This window comes from Setaria viridis, chromosome 9, assembly GCF_005286985.2.
Source record: "Setaria viridis chromosome 9, Setaria_viridis_v4.0, whole genome shotgun sequence".
Lineage (NCBI taxonomy): Eukaryota > Viridiplantae > Streptophyta > Magnoliopsida > Poales > Poaceae > Setaria > Setaria viridis.
Window position 1 is genome coordinate 1,896,920 of NC_048271.2, and position 19,325 is coordinate 1,916,244.

The 19,325-nt window shown below is 47.4% G+C and overlaps 1 protein-coding gene across 1 annotated transcript; it reads right to left on the reverse strand.

Annotated features, from left to right (window-relative positions):
* Positions 1 to 17,891: 17,891 nt before the first annotated feature.
* On the reverse strand, positions 17,892 to 18,985 carry LOC117835864 (uncharacterized). The gene is made up of 3 exons (XM_072291112.1): positions 18,812 to 18,985; positions 18,656 to 18,775; positions 17,892 to 18,145 (listed from the first exon to the last, which is right to left on the reverse strand). Exons 1-3 carry the CDS (start codon positions 18,975 to 18,977, stop codon positions 17,892 to 17,894), a joined length of 540 nt encoding a protein of 179 aa, XP_072147213.1. The 5' UTR covers positions 18,978 to 18,985.
* Between the last annotated feature and the right edge of the window lie 340 nt (positions 18,986 to 19,325).

A 19,325-nucleotide genomic window follows, 5' to 3' on the forward strand; every position in this document is an offset into this window, starting at 1 on the left:
AACTCACTACACAACTATTTCTTCAATGTAGTGATTTCTTTCTTGCTCTTGGCAGCAATCAACATATCATCAACATATAACAGCAAGTATATAGGTGATCCATCAACAAATTTAATGTACATATAGCTATCAAATTCAGACCTCTTAAAGCCATGTGACAACATAAAAGAATCAAATCTTTTATACCATTGACGAGGAGGCTGTTTCAAACCATATAAGGACCTCTTTAATTTGCAAACATGATCCTCCTTACCAGGTACTATGGATCCTTCTGGCTGGTCCATGTATATCTCCTCCTCAAGCTCTCCATGTAGAAATACAATCTTTACATCTAACTGCTCAAGCTCAAGATCACGCATAGCAACAATACCGAAAAATGTACGAATTGAACTATGCTTTACAACTGGAGAGAACACATCATTATAATCAACACTAGGAATCTGATTGAAGCCTTTTGCTACTAACCTTACCTTAAACCTCGAAGGCTCACTGGGAGATAAACCCTCCTTTCTCTTGAAGATCTATTTGCAACGAACGATCTTCTTTTGTCTAGGCAATCGCATAACATCCCATGTGCCATTTTTCTCGAGTGACTGCATCTCTTCATGCATAACGAAAATCCATTTCTCGCGGTCACCAGAACCAACAGCTTCAGTGGACATAGATAGCTCATGAATGTTCTCCACTTGTTCAGCACAACTAAAAGCATAATGAACAATATCATATTCCTCAATTAAACGTGGACGAGGCCCACAATTCCTCTTTGTTCTGTGATCTACAATGGACTGATTTTGTGCCTGCAAAACAGTAGGTGAGTGCTGAATAATATCATGAACATCATTATCAACAATTTCAGTTTCCTGATCATTTGCGTGCTCTACCTGCACGCTAACATGTTGCTGCTCCTCATCAGAACTAACTAGAAAAACATCTGTTGACAAGCTGTCATTAAACATAACAGATTCATTGAAAATAACGCTCCTGCTCATGAAAGTCTTTTTAGTTTCAGGATTCCATAACTTATATCCTTTTACTCCAGAACCATAACAAAAAAATAGACACTTAATGGCTCTAGATTCTAGCTTTCCATTATCAACATGAGCATAAGCAGTGCAACCAAAAACTCTCAACTATGAATAATCAGCAGGCGTACTAGACCATACCTCAATGGGAGTATTTTTATTGAGTGGGATAGAAGGTGACCTGTTTATCAAGTAGCAGGCGGTATTAGCAGCCTCGGCCCAAAAATGCTTGTTCATACGAGCGTTGGACAGCATGCAACGGGCCTTTGAGATGATGGTTCTGTTCATACGCTCAGCCACACCATTCTGTTGAGGAGTGTACGGGATGGTGTGATGCCTGACAATGCCTTCCTTCCTGCAGTAATCATTAAAAGCATTCGAATAGAATTCACTGCCATTGTCAGTTTGAAGCAATTTTACCTTCCTTTCAATTTGACTTTTTATCATAACTTTCCACTCTTTAGAAGCAACAAAAGTATTATCTTTATCTTTCAGAAAGTAAGGTCACACTTTTCTAGAGTAATTATCAATAATGGTAAGCATGTAACGAGCACCACAATAAGAGGGCTTACGAGATGGCCCCCACAAATCAGCATGTACATAATCAAGTGTACCTTTGGTGCGATGAACAGAGGTGTTGAATTTTACCCTCTTGTGCTTACCAAAAATACAGTTGTGGTGGATCCACTTCGGATTTGCTTGATTAAACATGATTAAGCCGCCTGATATGCGACACTCACACCTTAACCAAGTAAACACGAAGTGCCGTCGGATTTCATCCGATTTAACCACTTGAACAGGACCAAATAGCAAACTCACACGAAGGTGAGCGGTTTCAGAGAATACAACAAGTCCACTGAGTTAAGCAAATTAAACATTTAGTTTGGCCATAAAACAACATCAAAGTTTACAAGGTTCAGAAGAAAACAACAGAAGGTAAAACAACAAGCGGAAGCTACTTCGTCGGGGTCAGACATCCCTGGTGAGGCCAACCGGGACGTCAGAGATCCCTCTCCTCGCCGTCTGAGGAGAGATCCCACTCAACTGTCCAACCCGGAGGGAGTTGGGGCGGCCAAGTGCCAACAGAGGAGGGCTCAGAGGCAGCAACTTCACCTGAAAAAGAAGAGCCAAAACAAGGCTGAGCTACTAAGCTCAACAAGACTTAACCGACAGGGAGTACGCTACTCCACCACTTCTAGACATGCAAGGCTTTTTGGCTGAGGGGGGGAGGTTTTGTTTGCCAAAAGCGCTAGGGGTATCCCTACTTTCAAGTTTTAGCTCAGGTTCGAAGTTCATTATCCGGTCTAAATTTGCAACCTAGTCTAAGCAACCATAGAACCAACCAAAGGTATATACATCATCATCAAGACCATGTCATCATCAGATTCCTTTATTACTCAGGGTGACATAGCGATCAAGCAGTCTCAGACTGTGAGAGGCAGACGAATCGATTCGAGTTTCTTGACCATGCATGGCGAACCTAATCTCACGACATCCGCGCACCACCAGGGTCGCTTCCTGTGTCGGCCGTCCCCATCAATTCCCAGGCGCGTGTCAGGTCCAAACTTCCCTTGGGATGCAATGCTCCATAGTCCCAGTCTCTACCGTACTGTGACCGCACTTGCACCCACATGATGCACCATGGGAACCTCATTCCAGGGACAGCAGGGGTATAAGCCACGCCCTAGTTCAATCAGGTACTAGGCTTCCCCATCCCATACTAGGTATGAGATTAGTACATTCAAACACTTGATCACGAACACCACCACTGTCGGGCCTTAGCAAGTTTCATAGACAGACGGGGCGATCGACCGACCACCAAAGAGTTACCCAAAACCTTGCCCCGTCCATCGTCCTTATAGCTGTAACAGAAGGAAAACAGCCAAATCCTACAACTCGCGAGTGACAGGACATCACTCGGCTTTTACCGTTTCCTATTTAAGCAAAGCATCTACTCGGTCCAACAGCCAGTGATCGGATCAAGGGATCTAAGTCATGCATCTATGGTTCCAGACAACCCCTATACGTAAATGCACAAGCATGATAAAGAAGGCATGCGCAAGTTTGGTAAAACACAGGGGGATTCATGCATCCGGGGCTTGCCTTCAAGCGAGAAGGAAGGAAGCTGCTCTTCTGTTTGGGCGGCTTCGGCTTCTGGAGGCAGGAGCTCGGCTACACCTTCGTCTTCTGGCGTCGGTGCAGCTCGTAGAAGTCGTCAGCGAGACGCAGGTCTACACGAATGCAATGCATGTGTTAGCATTTAGACGGTTATTTCATAGCAACACTTGCAAGTTTGAGCCTAGAAACTTGTGGCAAGTTATGGGAGGGTGGGGAGGTTCGCTTGAGTTGGTGGAGATCAAGATATAAGGGTCGGATGGGAAGGAACTTATGATCAGACCCTTAATCTAGAGGAATAGATGTGCTAGGGGTCCTCAGACTTAACGCTGAAAAGTCTCCAAGTTTTACACATATACCCTTGGTTCAAGGAAAAAGATACAGCCGAGCCCTCGGGCGAGGCGGAGAAAGGTCGGCGGAACAGACAGGGTCGGGCGAGACGGAACCGGGGTCGAGCGGATAGGAGGGGTCGGACGAGACGAACAAAAGGTCGGCAGCTTACCTTCGTCTTACAGATGAAGCTTGGGGTCGGGAAAGAACAGGCTTAGGCCGAAAGACTATGGCTTGGGCAGCGGCGATGATACCCGGTGGTACTCCGGCGGCGGCGGTGCTTCTTGTGAACCACAAGCAAGCGTTTGCGCAACGCGGAGGAGTAAGAGGCTGGGCGGATTGAGAGAGCGGTGTGGAGAGGAGAGTTCCTCAGAAACTTAGGCGGTGGCGCTGTGAGCACCAACAGGGAGCAAAGCGGGAGGGCAGCGATGGCAAAGGGGAACTCCGGCGGGGCTCCGGCATTCCCTTTTATAGCTGCGCGGAAGAGAGAAGGTTGGAGCGGCGCAAAGACCGGGGAAGAAACGATGGAGTGCGCTACCGGGGCGGCGATTGAGCAACGAAGGCGGTGGAGCAGGACTTCGGGGATGGCACCGGCAGTCATTGGGCACCAGAGGCGGGGCGGCGCAGGCGCGGTTTTGCCGGTGGTTGAGATTTGGCGAAGGCGGGCATCGTCGTGCGGTGGATTTGATGGAAGAGACCGCGGGAACGGCGCTAGAAACGAGGGCGCACAGGTGAGAAGACAGGCGGCTGTGGTCGCGCGGGCGAGCGCGGAGCAACAGATTGTCGGGGGCGGAGCTCTGACAGGGCGTAAAAGGAGTTGTCGCGGCCGTGGTCTGGGTTGGCGGAGGAGGAATCGTCGTGTAGCGCGGACCGGGGCGGCGCGACTGTGGAGGGGCGACGGAAAAGACGGGCGGCATCGGGCTCTGCAGCCGGGATCTGGCGAGGTGATGATGGGCGCGGGCGGCGAGGTGCTGCAGAAAGGGTAGCAGAGGAGCTTCCGCTGCGATTGGGGAAGGGGCGCGAGAATCCATCCGGTCGTGGCCGGCGACGAGGCGGAGCGGCGGGCATCAGAGAAGTTGAGCCACGCGGCAAGGGGACTCTGAAGCGGGCATGCAACTCGAGTGCGTCTGTCGCGGGAGATCTGGGAGAAAGATCTCGTGGGTCCACCGGTCAGTCTCGGTGGTCCACGGCTCAGATTGAAGGGAGGCGTTGTCGGAGGACTTAGAAAGATCCGGCGGGTGAGTTGGGGTCGGCGGGGTCGGAACTGGGGAAAACGGCGAGGGTCGGATAACAGGGGTCGGGACCGAACTGGAGGTTGAGCACTTAGACTTGGTAAAACTGAGACAGGGACCAGGGGCTCGGATTAAGATTAACGTGAAGGATTTTAACCGAGGTCGTTACAACAGTGCTCACAGAACTTCATGGTACTCAAAGTGCAACCATCTAGCAGGTCTCTCTTGATCAATTCTGCCATACCAAGTTCACACATATGTCCAAGACGCATATGGCACAGGTTAGTCGTACTTGGTTCATCATCAGAAATAGTAGCAACAGCAACAGAACCATGTAAAGTACTTCCTCTAAAAACATATAACTTTGCAGAATTCATATCACCTATCATATGAATGAGAGAACCATTTGATACCTTGCACACTCCACCTAAGCCGGAGTATTTGTACCCCTCGTCATCAAGTGTGCTGAGGGAGATGAGATTTCTGACCATCCTTGGTATGTATCTCACATTTTTCAGTGTGCGTATCATGCCATCATGCATCTTGATCTGAACGGAGCCAATGCCCACGATCTCTTGTGGGTTGTCATCTCCCATATGCACGACATCTCCACTCTGCATAGACTCGTAAGAACTGAACCAATCTCTGTTAGAGCATATATGAAACGAGCATGCAGAATCAAGTATCCATTCATCATGACTAGCAACACAACCATAAAAAATGACGAGACAGTCTTCTGAATCAGAATTATCAGCACCGAAGACAACAGAGGCCTTACCATCACCATCGGATTTATTTTTCGGTTGATACGTGCCGTTTCTTTTCTCCTTATTTTGCAGCTTCCAACAATCATCAATAACATGTGTTTTTTTCTTACAATACCTGCAGAACAACTTGCCTTTGGACTTCGAACAACCTGTACCGTTCTGGTTCTTGTCTCGATTATAGTTGTTGTTGTAGGTTTTCTGCTCGGGCCTGCCTCTAACCTGCAACGCTTCGCCTTTGGAGGATGATGCGTCAGACTGAACCATACCTTTCATCTTCTCCCTTATCTAGAGAGTCTCATATACTTCCGCAAGGGTTAGTTCATCATGGCTTAGTAGTATGGTGTCTCGAAAATTTGCAAACGAACTAGGCAGTGAGTATAACAGTACAAGACCTAAATCTTCATCATCATATTGTACCTCCATGGACACTAGGTCGGCAACGATCTCCTTAAAAGATTGATAGTTCATCACCGAACCACCTTCTTGCAGCTTGTGCGTGAACAACTTCATCTTCACGTGCATCTTACTAGTTAGATCCTTTGACATGCAGATCAATTCTAGCTTGAGCCAAAGTTCTGCGGCAGTTTTCTCCTGCAACACTTCTTGCAGAATATCATTGGATAGATGAAGTTGAATCATAGACAGAGTCTTATGGTACTTCCGCTTCTCCTCAGCGGTGTACGATTCCTTCTTGCTTCCGAAACCATCCAGCGCCTCGTCAAGATCCGAAAATTGCGCTAGAACTGCCCGCATCTTGACTTGCCAGAGCGAAAAATCTTGTCTTTAGTCCAGCAGCGGTAAATCAAATTTCATTGATGCCATCGCGAAACCCTAATGTGGAACAAGACTCTGATACCACTTGTTACAAATGATAGGCAAGATAAACAATGAAAAACAGCAGATCAATCACAGGGGACACGAGATTTAACGTGAAAAACCCTTCCAAGGAGGAAGAGAAAAAAACCACGAGCGCCAGCCATCAAATCTTCACTATATCAGGTGAGGTTACAAACGTTGGAAATTTACAACTTGGGGATACCCTAACCTGAAGATCTTCCCGTATAGTAGTCTATGGTGCATCTTTTCTATAAGGGAGGTGATCCGTATATATAGGGAGGAAAATTCATCACACCTTCGTTTATTAGGAATACGGTACTAATAGATAGTGTAGTCCTTCTTAACATTAATGTGCCGCTTTGTTTCGGCCCAAACCTACCAGCGAAGGGCCTCGCTTCGCTCCATCCGTAATATGGATCATAACTCAACACCTATCAGAGGTAGATGCATAAAAAGAAAATCCAACCCATTGTCTTCTCCTATCAGAGGTACACGTTTCCAATTGTCTTACGCCTGAAGTACACATCTACGTATCGTACGTACACCGGTTGATCGATCTGGTGGGTGCCATGGAGTCTAGCAAGGACGTCGTCGTCCACGATGCGAAACGAGCAAAGCTGAGGCTAGCAACCGCCGATCACCATGGCGGCACCGCCGCCGCCGGGTGGCAAAAGGATCTCATCAGCGGCCTCTGCGACGACGTGCTCCTGCGCATCCTCGGGCTGGTCCCCGACGCGACCGACGCGGTGCGCACGGGCGCGCTCTCGCGGCGGTGGCGCGGCCTCTGGACGCGCGCCCCCGCGCTCCGCTTCACCCTGTGGCCACGGAACAGAATCTGTTGGCCGCATAGGCTAGACAACGCCGAGCGATTCATCGCCTTCGCCAGCAACGTCCTCGCTCTGCGCGCGCAGCAATCAGGCGACGCCGCCATCGAGCACCTGAAGATCTCGTTCCCATTCGACTTTGAAGGCGACACAGATCAGCTCCTCCGGCTACAGTCCATCCGCGCCGCGGAGACGTGGATCCGGTGCGCTGCGCAGCAATCGGTGAAGTCTTTCTGCTTCGACCAGCGCCTCCCTCGACGTCCTATACCTGCCGCAGAGAACGGGGATGAGGAAGATGAGGACGAAAGAGACGAGGGGCCTGACGTGATGGTCCTCGACGACCTTCCGAGCTCTGAAAAGCTCGAGACCATGAGTTTGGATCTAGACGGCGGCTGCAGAGTCCGGCTCCCTTCCGCCGTGGTGTTCGCGTCGCTCGTGGATCTCACGATCAAGTTCATGAAGGTGGCGGCCGGGAGCGGCCACCTCCTTGCCCGCCTCTTGTCGTCGGATTGCTGCCCGAGCCTGCAGAAGCTCTGCATGTGGTTCGTCCGGCTGCCTTCTGGGATGAACGAGCTGCTGCTCGAGAACAGCTCGCTGCTGGAGCTGACGCTGGATGACATGGACGACATGTCGCTGATCGAGCTGAGGACTCCCAGCCTTCGGGTTCTCGAGGTCAAGGAGTGCATGGACCTTGAGGTGCTCGTGGTCTCTGCCCCGAGGCTTGAGGAGCTCATGTTCTTGGAAAACAGTTCTCAGGTTCTGATCGACGGGGACTTGTCGTCCGTGGGGAGGCTCAAGCTTGACTTGTACGCACATAGGCCCACGGATGATCACGAAAGTAACGTTTCCCTCCTGCAGCGTTGTACCTCAGCGAGGTTCCTTGATGTGTCCCTTAAGCTGACAGCGGTAGGTTCTTCCAGTTTCACATAATTAGAATGGAACTTTCTTTCTTAGAAACAACTGATTTGGATTTTGACATTTATGTGATTGCATTTATATAATTGATGAATCCTCTGTTTCATCTATATGATGACCATTTCCCCTTCTTCCTCGTTGCCCTTTTTTTCACTAAATATTCTCAACTTATATGATTGACATGAATTATACTGTACTTACCTCCTATCTAGCTTTACATATGACATTTAATTTTATTATTCCTAGTGTCTTACTTTACCTAGCTTCAAAGTGTAAATTTTAACTTTGTTCACAATAATTTTCTGTGTGGTTGCTTATTTACCTATCATTTTATCAGAAAGAAGATGTGCACAACATTGACATAATCAAAGGTAGGATACCGCATCTTGATCATGTCACATCATTGAACGTTCATATTTCTCCACTCAAGCGACATTCCTTTGGAGATTATGTAGCAAGACTACTTTCATTGTTCAGGAATCTCGCGTACCTATGTCTTGACTTCGACACCTACATCAAGGTGAGCAGCAAACTTATCATACCAACATTAACCAACTGGTTGATTTAATTAGTTTCCTCCTCTGTTTTAACCATTACACTAAATCATGATCACATTCTTACTGCAGCCAGATGATCAATGCTTAGGCTCAGATTTCATCTGCGACCACCTAGACCATTGGAAATCCTATGAAATCTCATCTCTTCACCTCCAAAAAGCAGAGTTCAGGGGACTAACAGGAACCGATTGCGAGCTACATTTTTTTCGATCTGTGCTCGCAAGTGCGAGGCAACTTCAGATGGTAGTTGTAAGTTTCAACCCGAACTACTCGGTAGAGGAGAAGAGAGATGATTTACAGAACATGCTACTTGGCGGCGGAACATGGAGTGACTGCCATTGGTCATATGAGCGGAGGCCGTGCCAGAGATGAAATTTTAACGGAGTGTCGCGATACTTATGATGAGTCCTATGATACGGAGGCCGTGTTCATAAAATGGTGGATATTTGCTTCAAGAGTTGGAGAGCTCCATGTACATTTGCATATAAAGAAACATGTGCAGGCATTCATATCTACTTGAACAATTTATTTTTTAATTTATCAGTCCATGCCATTTTTGCCGCTACTATACTTATGCTTTCTAGCTATGCGATGCACTACACTACTCCTTTTCTAGCAAATATTTTATATTACATTTTAGAAAGGAGAATCCATTATAATGCTATTTCTTACAAGTGCATTTCGGAGCCCGAAAACTTTGTAAACTTTGCTCGAAAGAAAAAAAAATGGCACAGGATGCTATATATGTAGATGACCTTTTTTTTTTTGACAAATAGATCAGCCAAGATATCAAAGCAGAGCAAAGTGAGCCTAGTAGTTAGCCCATTAAAAGAACAGTTCCGACCAGGCTGCCCACCGAGCCGATCGGACTGCATTTGGACGAACTGGATGGAGAGGGTCACGTATAAATGTATAATAATCCTGTTTGATTCCTATTCCAACTGTCCGGATCGGACGTAGTACGTTTCGTTCTGCATATATTTTGCGCTCGAGAGCACCAATAGTCTAGCGATCAACCTGTCGGCCATGGAGTCCGGCGATTACGTGGGCGAGGAGAAGCAAGCGAAGCCCATGCCGGATGCTGACCACGGCGACGGCGGCGTCGATCTCATCAGCAATCTTCCCAACGATGTGCTCGTGTGCATCCTCCGGCTGGTGGGCGACGCGAGGCAGGTGGTGCGCACGAGCGCGCTCGCGCGGGCGGTGGCGCGGCCTCTGGGCGCACGTCCCCGCCCTCCGCTTCGACTCGGGGCCAGCGACGCCCAAAGATTCATCGCCTTCGTCAACAATGTCCTGGCCCAGCACGCGCAACCAGCTGGGTCCGGCATGGAGCAGATGATGGTCTTCCTTAATTTGTACTATGAGCGCGGCGAGCCGCATCTCGCGGCGACGACCGTCGTCGAGGCCGCCGGGGGAAGGATTCGGTACGCTGTGCAGCACGAATTGACGTCTTTCGCCTTTGTAGTTAGTGCGATGACAAAAAAGTGGCTGGATATGTTCTACCCAGAAGAAGAAGACGATGACCAGGGTGAGGTGGTCGAGGAGGAAGAGGAGGAGGAGGATATGCCCTTGATCGCTCTTGACGAGCTTCTAGCTAGCTCCGCGAAGTTGAAGACCATGCGTTTGTCTTTAGACGGCACCAGAGTTCGGCTCCCCTCTACCTCGGTGATATTCACATCGCTAACGGAACTTGCGCTGGAATAGCTAGAGATTGACAGTGGCGACCTCCTTGGCCGCCTCCTGTCGCCGGCGTGCTGCCCGCGCCTGCAGAAGTTGCTCATGGGCGCCGTCACATTCAAGCACGCTAGCACGAAGGAGCTAGTGCTCGAGACCAGCACACTCTTGGAGCTGACGATGTGGAACATGGGGGAGATGGAGTCGCTGGAACTAAGGACTCCAAACCTCCGCTCTTTCGAAGTTAAGTACTGTTATGGGCTCGAGCGGCTCACGATGTCGGCCTCCAGGCTCGAGCAGCTCACATTCTCTCACAACAGCTATGAGGTTGGCATCTACCTGGACGTGCCGTGCATGGGACACCTCAGGATTAACTTGGTCTCTCATATGCGCTATGACAGCAACTTTCCCATCAATGATGCTAGCATCTCCCTCTTGAAGAGTTGTACCCCTGCTACATGCCTTGTCGTGGATCTTGACGTTCCAACGGTACCTATCATACACTTTCGACTATCAGTACTACTACTCCATTAACCCGTGCTTTTGTATAGACTCCTAAGTTTTAGAAGGCATATAAAATATTTGAAATTTATAAAAAATTGGAGGTAGTTAATAGTCCAAATTGCTACCTTCCTCTCTCTTATTAAATATTCTAACACAATATTCACACAGATATATACTTATCTCTTATCCGGTTGTGATATATTTTTACTAGCAATTATTCTATACACAATTTCATCCATAGTCATAATCTTCTCCACTTTAAATTGCACCTTTGGATGTGTTGGCTTTTTTAAACCTTTGAGTTGTGTTTAACAAAATAAAATCTGTATCGGCATTGCTTTACCCATACATGATGTGTACCTTAAGTTAATATTTCTATTAACAATTCAGATTAGGATTAGGTGTTACTTTAGGTTGTTTTTTTCATGATGTTTAAGGTGAACTTTCATGAGAATTTTTTAAAAAAATTCTAGCACATATCGTGAAGATTAGCATACAGGAGCATCCAATAAGTAATAAATATTTATTTATTTAAACTTGAATATAGATGATGAGTATCATGGAATTTGCAATATTTTCCATGATATATCAACATATCTTAACATGTACTTCCTCCGTTTCAAATTATAGGTCATTTTGACATTTCAGATTCATAGATTTTGCTATATATTTAGTATGGTATATATATCTAGATACACAGCAAAAACTATGACTCTAGAAAAATCAAAACGACTTATAATTTAGGACAGACGACATATAATTTGGGACAGAGGGAGTATCATATAGCTCTTCCTAAAGTTCGTCTAGCTTTTAAGGTTCAAATTTCTATTACTGACGATGTTTTCTTTGTCGGTTGTATGTTTTATGCCTTTATGTTATCAGGATTTATGGGAGCGGCGAGCTAACATAATAACATATAAGATACCACAACATCCGAATGTCACATCTCTGGTTGTTAACATTCATACTATGCGCGACCGCCATTTCTTTGGAGATGGCGTCGCAGGTCTCCTCACACGATTCAACAATCTCAGATACCTATGTCTGCAGCTAGACGAGGTTCCTGGATGCATTAAGAAGGTGGCCAACAATTACACTAAACTCAATCGACGGCATTGCTGTGGTTTTATCCTGTCTTTTCATCGCCCTAAACCATGCATATATATCCATGTTGCAACAGGATGAATATTTCTCAGAAGATGCTGATGGAAACTTAGCTTTCGTCTGCAACCATCAAGACCGCTGGGTCTTCAGCGAGATATCTTTATCTAACCTCATCAGAGCAGAGTTTAGGGGATTGACAGGAACCGTTTGTGAACTCCGGTTCTTGCGATCCCTGCTCGAAAGCGCCGCAGATCTTGAGAAGGTGATTGTAAGATTCAGCGTGAATATAATAACTACAATATAGAGGGCTGGGTAGATTATTTTCTGAACATGGTACTCGAAGATGGAGTGTGGGCTTCCAACGAGGATCACTCGTACGAGTGGAGGCCATGACCATAAAATTGAGTGAGTTTGTGCTTGGAGTCTTGAGAAATGGATGGACTGGTGAACGTCATGCATCTCTGCTTCATCAACAATTATAAACCAATTAATTAGTACCCAACTTCGTTCGTGTTGTAATCTTGTGTGCCCGTGGAAATGAAAAGCATGCAATGATATTACCCTGAATTTGTTGCTTCACATGTATACTATCAAATGAATTTGTAAATTCGTTCCTTGCTCCACATATTTGGGGGGCAGCCCGACCAGCTTTGACTAGGCATCTTTTTTTAATATAAAAAAATACAGTACAGACACGACGCTCACATATACGCTCGTGAGCACGTCGAAGCAACACAGGGAGGAAAAAGAAATCGATGAAACAAAAGGTACAAAATCCCAGAAGTTGGCACCTTCTCGGTGCACACTTGATGGGCTGAACTCATACTTAGCTCATCCATCTCCGGGGACTCGAATGAACCTGACTGGCCATACAGCAGGGGTAAGAAGGAATTGTGTTCGATCGAGCTTCTTCAGTGTAGGGAATGTTTATGGGCATTGTCTAATTACCAGCCCCAACCCAGCCGATCGGTGTACTGCATTGGACGAACTGGACGGATCGGAGAGGGGCGTCATAAAAAGAATTTTCCGGACGTAGTACGTTTCGTTCTGCACTTGTTCTCTTTTGTGTTTGTCGCCTTGTTCTGTGCATGCATAGGCATAGATCAAGAGCACACCAATAGTCTATACTCTATCGATCAACCTGTGGGCCATGGAGTCCAGCGATTACGTGGGCGAGGAGAAGCAAGCGAACCCCATGCCGGCTACTGACCACGGCGACGGCGTCGATCTCATCAGTACACTCTTCCCGATGATGTGCTCGTGTGCATCTCGGCTGGTGGGCGACGCCGGGCAGATGGTGCGCACGGGCGCGCTCTCGCGGCGGTGGCGCTGCCTCCGGACGCGCGTCCCCGCCCTCCACTTCCACTCGGGGCCAGGGTTTCAGACTTCCAGCTACCCCGCGGCGCTAGCTAGACGATTCATCGCCTTCGTCAACAATGTCCTCGCGATGCGAGCTCGAACAGACGACTCTGCCATGGAGTACCTGGGGATCTCGCTGGACTTGTGCAGCGCGCGCGGCAAGCCGCCCCTCGCGCCGTCGTCCGCCGGAGCGGCGGAGGGGTGGTATGAATTCGGTACGCCGTGCCGCACGGCGTGACGTCTTTCTCCGTTGTGGTGCGCGTGCTTGGGAAGGAGAGGCTAGACAACGACCAGGAAGACGACGGCGGCGAGCCGGTGGTAGATCTCGCCGACTTTCCCAGCTCCACAAAGTTGGAGACCATGCGTTTGTTTCTAGCCCTCGCCAGGGTCCGGCTTCCCTCCGCCGTGGTGTTCACGTCACTCACGGACCTCGCGCTCGAATGCTTAGAGATCGCAGATGACACTGGTGACCTCCTTGGCCGCCTCCTGTCATCGGCGTGCTGCCCGCGCCTGCGGAAGCTGCGCCTCTGGGTCGTTAGGTTCAAGCATGCTCGGACGAAGGAGCTCGTCCTCGAGACCAGCACGCTCGTGGAGCTGACGATGTACGACGTGGACCAGAGGGTTCGCTGGAGCTGAGGAGTCCGAACCTCCTGGACCTTAAGATCCGGAGTTGCAGAGAGCTCGAGGCGCTCACGATATCGGTCTCCGGGCTGATGGAGCCCAGAATCACCATGCTCGATCAACTCCCCTTTTCCGCCAAGCCTCCCAACGAACCCGGGCGAGCTCGCGGAGACCTCAGCGCAGGTTCCCGGAGACCGAGACCTCCTCGACGAGGGCTCCCGGCGAGGCCGCGGAGGCTTCCGCCATACGTGTCCCCAGCGAGGCCGAACTGACCTCCTCCGCGAGGGTGTCCTGCGAGGCTGGGAGCTCCGCCTTCGAGCGTGCCCCCGGCGAGGCGTAGCCGGCACGAGCGAGTCCATCACGTCCTCCTCCGCGCGCGTGGGTGTCCTGCGGGGCCGGGAGCTGCGCCTCCAGGCGTGCCCCCGGCGAGGCGAGTGTACCATAACATAGGGTTTGGGTGCTCCATTTCGCACAGCAGGACCGGGGGGGGGGGGGGGGGGGGGGGGGGGGGGGGGGGCGACAGAACACGAAGAGTGACAAGAAGAGAGTTGAACCCGTGTGGAGGGAAAGAACACGACTGACAAGAAGAGAGTTGAACCCGTGGAGAGCGGAGAGGTGAAAAAACATACTCTATAGATAACAAACAACAAGCCCCCTTCTCGAATGCATCCTTTTTTTCATGACTTTCCTTTGTTCTGTCTTTATCAAGTTTGGAGTACACATCAAATCTCACGTCTCTAGGATTGTTGCTTGTTCTTAAGCAACCAACTTGATAATAGTATATGATGTACATACAAGCATTCCTAAATTGGAAGCTTCGGGTAATTGCACTCTCACTCACACCTGACTACCTGAGGAATGGTATGATTCTCCTTCAAAAGTCAACTGTGGGATGTGAAAAACAAAATACATAATGCTTTTATCCAATAATTGCAGTTTGTATGCTGCAGCACCAATGTGTAGGCACAATATTTTTTTATCTACGACGAATGTGTTGAAGGGAGAAGATGAAGTGATGATATATTAAGTATGACTGTACAATATTATCAAGCATTGCATGCAGCACTGAAATGTATAGTTTCTAATATTTTAAATAATATGTTGTTACAAATTATCTCAACTATTAAAAAAATAGTCTTTATGCTCACAAAATATCAAAAAATATGTTATGCAACATTTTAAATCATAGGGTGGGAAAAATCACCATGATAGATATTTTAGGTGCTCATGATGTAACCATTAAAATAAGCTACAAACACATGATTAGCTTTGAGAAGTTGGATAGTATACATCTGTTGACGCTAGAAATCGGTCAACCGAATCCCCAGCATCTGACACACGACCCGGGAGAATCTGCTTAACTCCTGTTCGGGTGATTGCCCTGGTGCGGTTCGCGCGGCGTGCCAGCCAATCTGACCTGTTGATTGGCAAGGAAGAATACGTGTCAGGTTCAGAAATCACGATCGGCTAAGTTTCCGATCTCGAGAGAGCTTATCAGCGAATCGGCCGATTTGCAGTAATAAAGAAATCGGCTATAAGGCAGCCGATCACTGTAGCCTTGTAGATGGAAAACTACTAAAGTAATCGACACAACGCTATGATAACAACACTAGGAACAGATCTAATCGGCAATATAAAAATAGATGAATTTAATAGCAGAACGTGAAGAAAGTCGAAACTACCGATTCCTAGCTGGATAACTGGTGATAAAACTAGAAAGACAGGTAAAACCTATGATTCTAGTAAATATCGATAACTAGTGAATAAATCTAAACGAAACAACAGCGATACGCCCGAAGTTAAAGCTTAGATATTACTCGATAAGCGGAACTTACAGAATCGGCCGGAGATCAAGCTGATGCAGTCCTGCCAACCCGCACGAACTCGTGAAAAAGAGAAAAGTATTGGCGAAGTCGCCTGCTTGAAAGTAAGTACGAGGAAAAAGTGGTTTGTTGTATTGATTTGTTGATTATGATTACAGATTCACAAAAGTAGCTATTTATAGCCCCGTACAGATGACTCCTTAACTGACTAGAATTCTATCCCTAATTCAAATAGAAAACGAATATCTACAAGCACGATTCGTGCTAGGTTGGTTATTATACGCTTCATGGGCTGATCTCCCCCTTATCCTTCTATTCCTTTCCAAGCCCATACAGGCCCAATTAACCCAACCTCCTAATCGGCCGATTCCTTATCGGCAAGAGGCAACCGATTGGGAACCCGGCACACTCGACCCGAAGCGAGGCAGAAGTCATCGGTCGATCTCGTACTGTAGCACCATTCGACCGATTCCCAACTGTGTTTTTCCAATTTCCTCTCTTCTTGGCGCCGATTTTACTAGTGACGAAATCTGGCGTCAACAACATCATATACAGTTTGACTTGCAGTTTATATCTAAAATCTTTCTACTTCTAATTTCAAATTATTGTACCATAAATATGTACAAGAACTCACATTTTTCATGACTTGTTTTCTCTTAATAATGGCCATAATTTCAATTTAATCTTAAACATAATATTTGTGCAATAATGCACATAAATCATGAGAAAAAATAATAAAAGTTTTTTATATGATATATTGTTCAAACATATTACAATGACTTGTATTTAGAATCTGATGGAGTATAAATTTTTTTATATTATTTATGTGCATCCAATCTTGAAAATCTAGGTCGGCATCGAGGATTTTAGGACCTTCTCCTTCATTACTTTTTCTAGCAATCCCTTAGCCAAATTGACTAGGAGCTTCCAACGTCATGTTTTGTTCGGAATGAAGAGAGAAGGTGGTGGCCAGCAAGAACTTTATATCGTCAACCGCAAAGTGAGGTGGAACTTAGCGGCGTGTGCCGAGCTTGCGCTTCTAGAGGCGATCTGGTGCACGCATCGGCGCGCTAGCATCCTGGGACGGCGCGCCCTTGTCACCGATTGCCTTGCAGCTTCCAACATCATGTTTTGTTCGGAATGAAGAGAGAAGGTGGTGGCCAGCAAGAGCTTTATATCGTCAACCGCAAAGTGAGGCGGAACGTAACGGCGTGTGCCGAGCTTGCGCTTCTAGAGGCGATCTGATGCACGCATCGGCGTGCTAGTATCCTGGGATGACGCGTCCTTGTCACCGATCGCCTTGCCACCCTTGGTCGCAGCCCGAGTCCCTCGCCACCCACATCATGCGCTCATGCTCCTCCACCTCCTCCTTCCCTTGCAGCTCGATCACCACGGATGCGGTAGCAGTAGTAAAAGCACAAGCTCACGAACAGAACAGTCTCGCCCGCAACATGAACAAAATTTGTTGGTCGCAGCCCGAGTCCAACCGCTACGACAAGTCGCTAAGGTTCTGAGTTAACCTGATGAAAATCTCGATCAACTCGCGAACAAAATTTGTTGGTCGCAGCCAGTATTCAGGTTTATTACAACTCATCCTTGTAGGATGGAGCCCAGCCCTTCCGAGAAGCGGGCACGCGTACACATAGCATCCTCTTTACACTTTCATCGTTGCTTTGTACAAGGGTTAACCTAGAGGTGCTATAGCCGGTGAACAAATGCTTATAAGTTGGTTCCATTTTGCTCAACTAGTAAGGTGGTACTAAATATGTGCACCTGCGCTCATGGGCCACTATCGGACCATATTCATGTTGGGTCGGGTGTCACAATCTTATTAGGCGCCTTATTTTATCTGTTCAAGTAGCTAATCTCAGGTAACATTTATTCCTTTTTTAGGTGTTGTTTTTTCTATCTGTTAGTTTGTGTAAAATCGTAAGCCCTCTTTGGTCATCTAGACACGTATGGCTGCTTGGACAAACTTTGTATGTATTTCTGAAACTTGTGGTTTCTTTCCGGTGAAAAATTGAAATGGATACAGACTAGAATGAGCCTATGTATATCATTTGACACTTTCGCTGCTTGAAATGAGATCCAGCATCAAACGAGAAAAATGATGTATTTAAAATAACACAAACAAACTTTAACATTTGCCAGTCCAAAATCTCATGGCCAAGGTTTTGCTATAGCTGCGGCTTAGTTTCACACCCTCTTCACTTCCACTTGCGCCCGAACATCTTCTTGTGCTTACCGTACATTTTCTTGTGCTTGCCAAACTTGCCGTGCTTGAACTTGCCATGTTTGAACTTGCCGTGGTGGCCGTGCATCCCGTAGCCGCCTCCGTGGCCGTGGGATATCTTGTGAGCTCCGTACGCTGCAGCTGCAGCCGCGGCACCTCCGGCGATCACCGCGCCGTAGCCTGCAGAGCCCCCTGCGCCGTGGCCTCCTCCGTACATAGCACCGTGACCTGGGTAAGAGGGTTTTTTTCGAATTAGTAGATTGCGCCCTTGTTTACTTGGCCAAATTGGGAGGTGCCAAATTACTGTAGCAACACTGTAGCGTTTCGTTTGTATTTGTGAATTATTGTCCAAACATTGACTAATTAGGCTCAAAAGATTCGTCTCGCAAAGTACAACAAAACTGTGCGATTAGTTTTTAATTTCATCTACATTTAGTACTCCATACATGTACCGCAAGTTTGATGTGATGGGGAATCTTCTTTTTGCATAGTGCCAAAGTTGGGAGTTGGGAGTGAAGTAAACAAGGGGTGCATCTTTGATCCTTGCACTCGCTGGTGATTATTTCATTACATTCTTTTTTGAAACTTCACATTATTTGAGGTGTGTCTTATCATTATTATAAATGTGGAAGATTTTTAAAATAAACTTACAAATAAATTGCAATCCTATTACACGTAGCAATATCAAAGTAGTTAAATGAACAAAACAATAAACACATATTACAAGATATGGCATACCAGACATTGGTGGACCATGACTAGGATAGCCGGGTTGATGGGGATATCCACTTGGAGGATATGCACCCGGCGGGTAAGCACCATGCGATGGCGGGTATCCACCAGATTGAGGGTAGCCACCTTGAGGTGGGTACCCACCAGATTGAGGGTAGCCACCTTGAGGCGGGTACCCACCAGGTGGGACCGGATACCCTTGTCCATGAGGATATGCACTTGGTGGAGTAGGGTAACCGGCAGGGTATTGGCCGTATCCACCTGGGTACCCTCCATGGAATCCCTTGTCCGCGCCTGAGGGATCATGGTTGTCCTTCCCGCCCCCCATAGCGCCTCCTCTCCGGTCTCAAACACCTAACTGCACTAAGAGAAAAGGGAGGACTTGAAGTGAAAGTGCCCTGGTAGATCATGGGGACATGGATCAATGTACAGGAGGATCGCAACAGGTTACCTGGACCGTGGTGATCAGGTAGAGGCTCCTTAACAAAATAGCGACAACAATGGTGTATGACTTGGAAGATATACATGTCCTAACTCCACGTGCTCATTGGTTTTCTTCTATTTATGGCGTGTATCATCGTGCGCAGATATAAAAGGGGTTGAAGTAGCAAAATTAGGGGTTGCTCTATGTAGTCTGCCATCTTTAGAGTTGCACTATTTCATGATGTTGTGGTTG

Bases quoted from the DNA above. Each gene is read 5' to 3' on its own strand.
- LOC117835864 (XM_072291112.1), bottom strand. From the start codon at position 18,977: ATGGGGGGCGGGAAGGACAACCATGATCCCTCAGGCGCGGACAAGGGA. The intron at 18,776-18,811 runs GTGGCTACCCTC...ACCCACCTCAAG, and splicing joins TGGTGGGTACCCGCCTCAAG to GTGGCTACCCTCAATCTGGT. The intron at 18,146-18,655 runs GTATGCCATATC...CCTCTTACCCAG, and splicing joins TCATGGTCCACCAATGTCTG to GTCACGGTGCTATGTACGGA.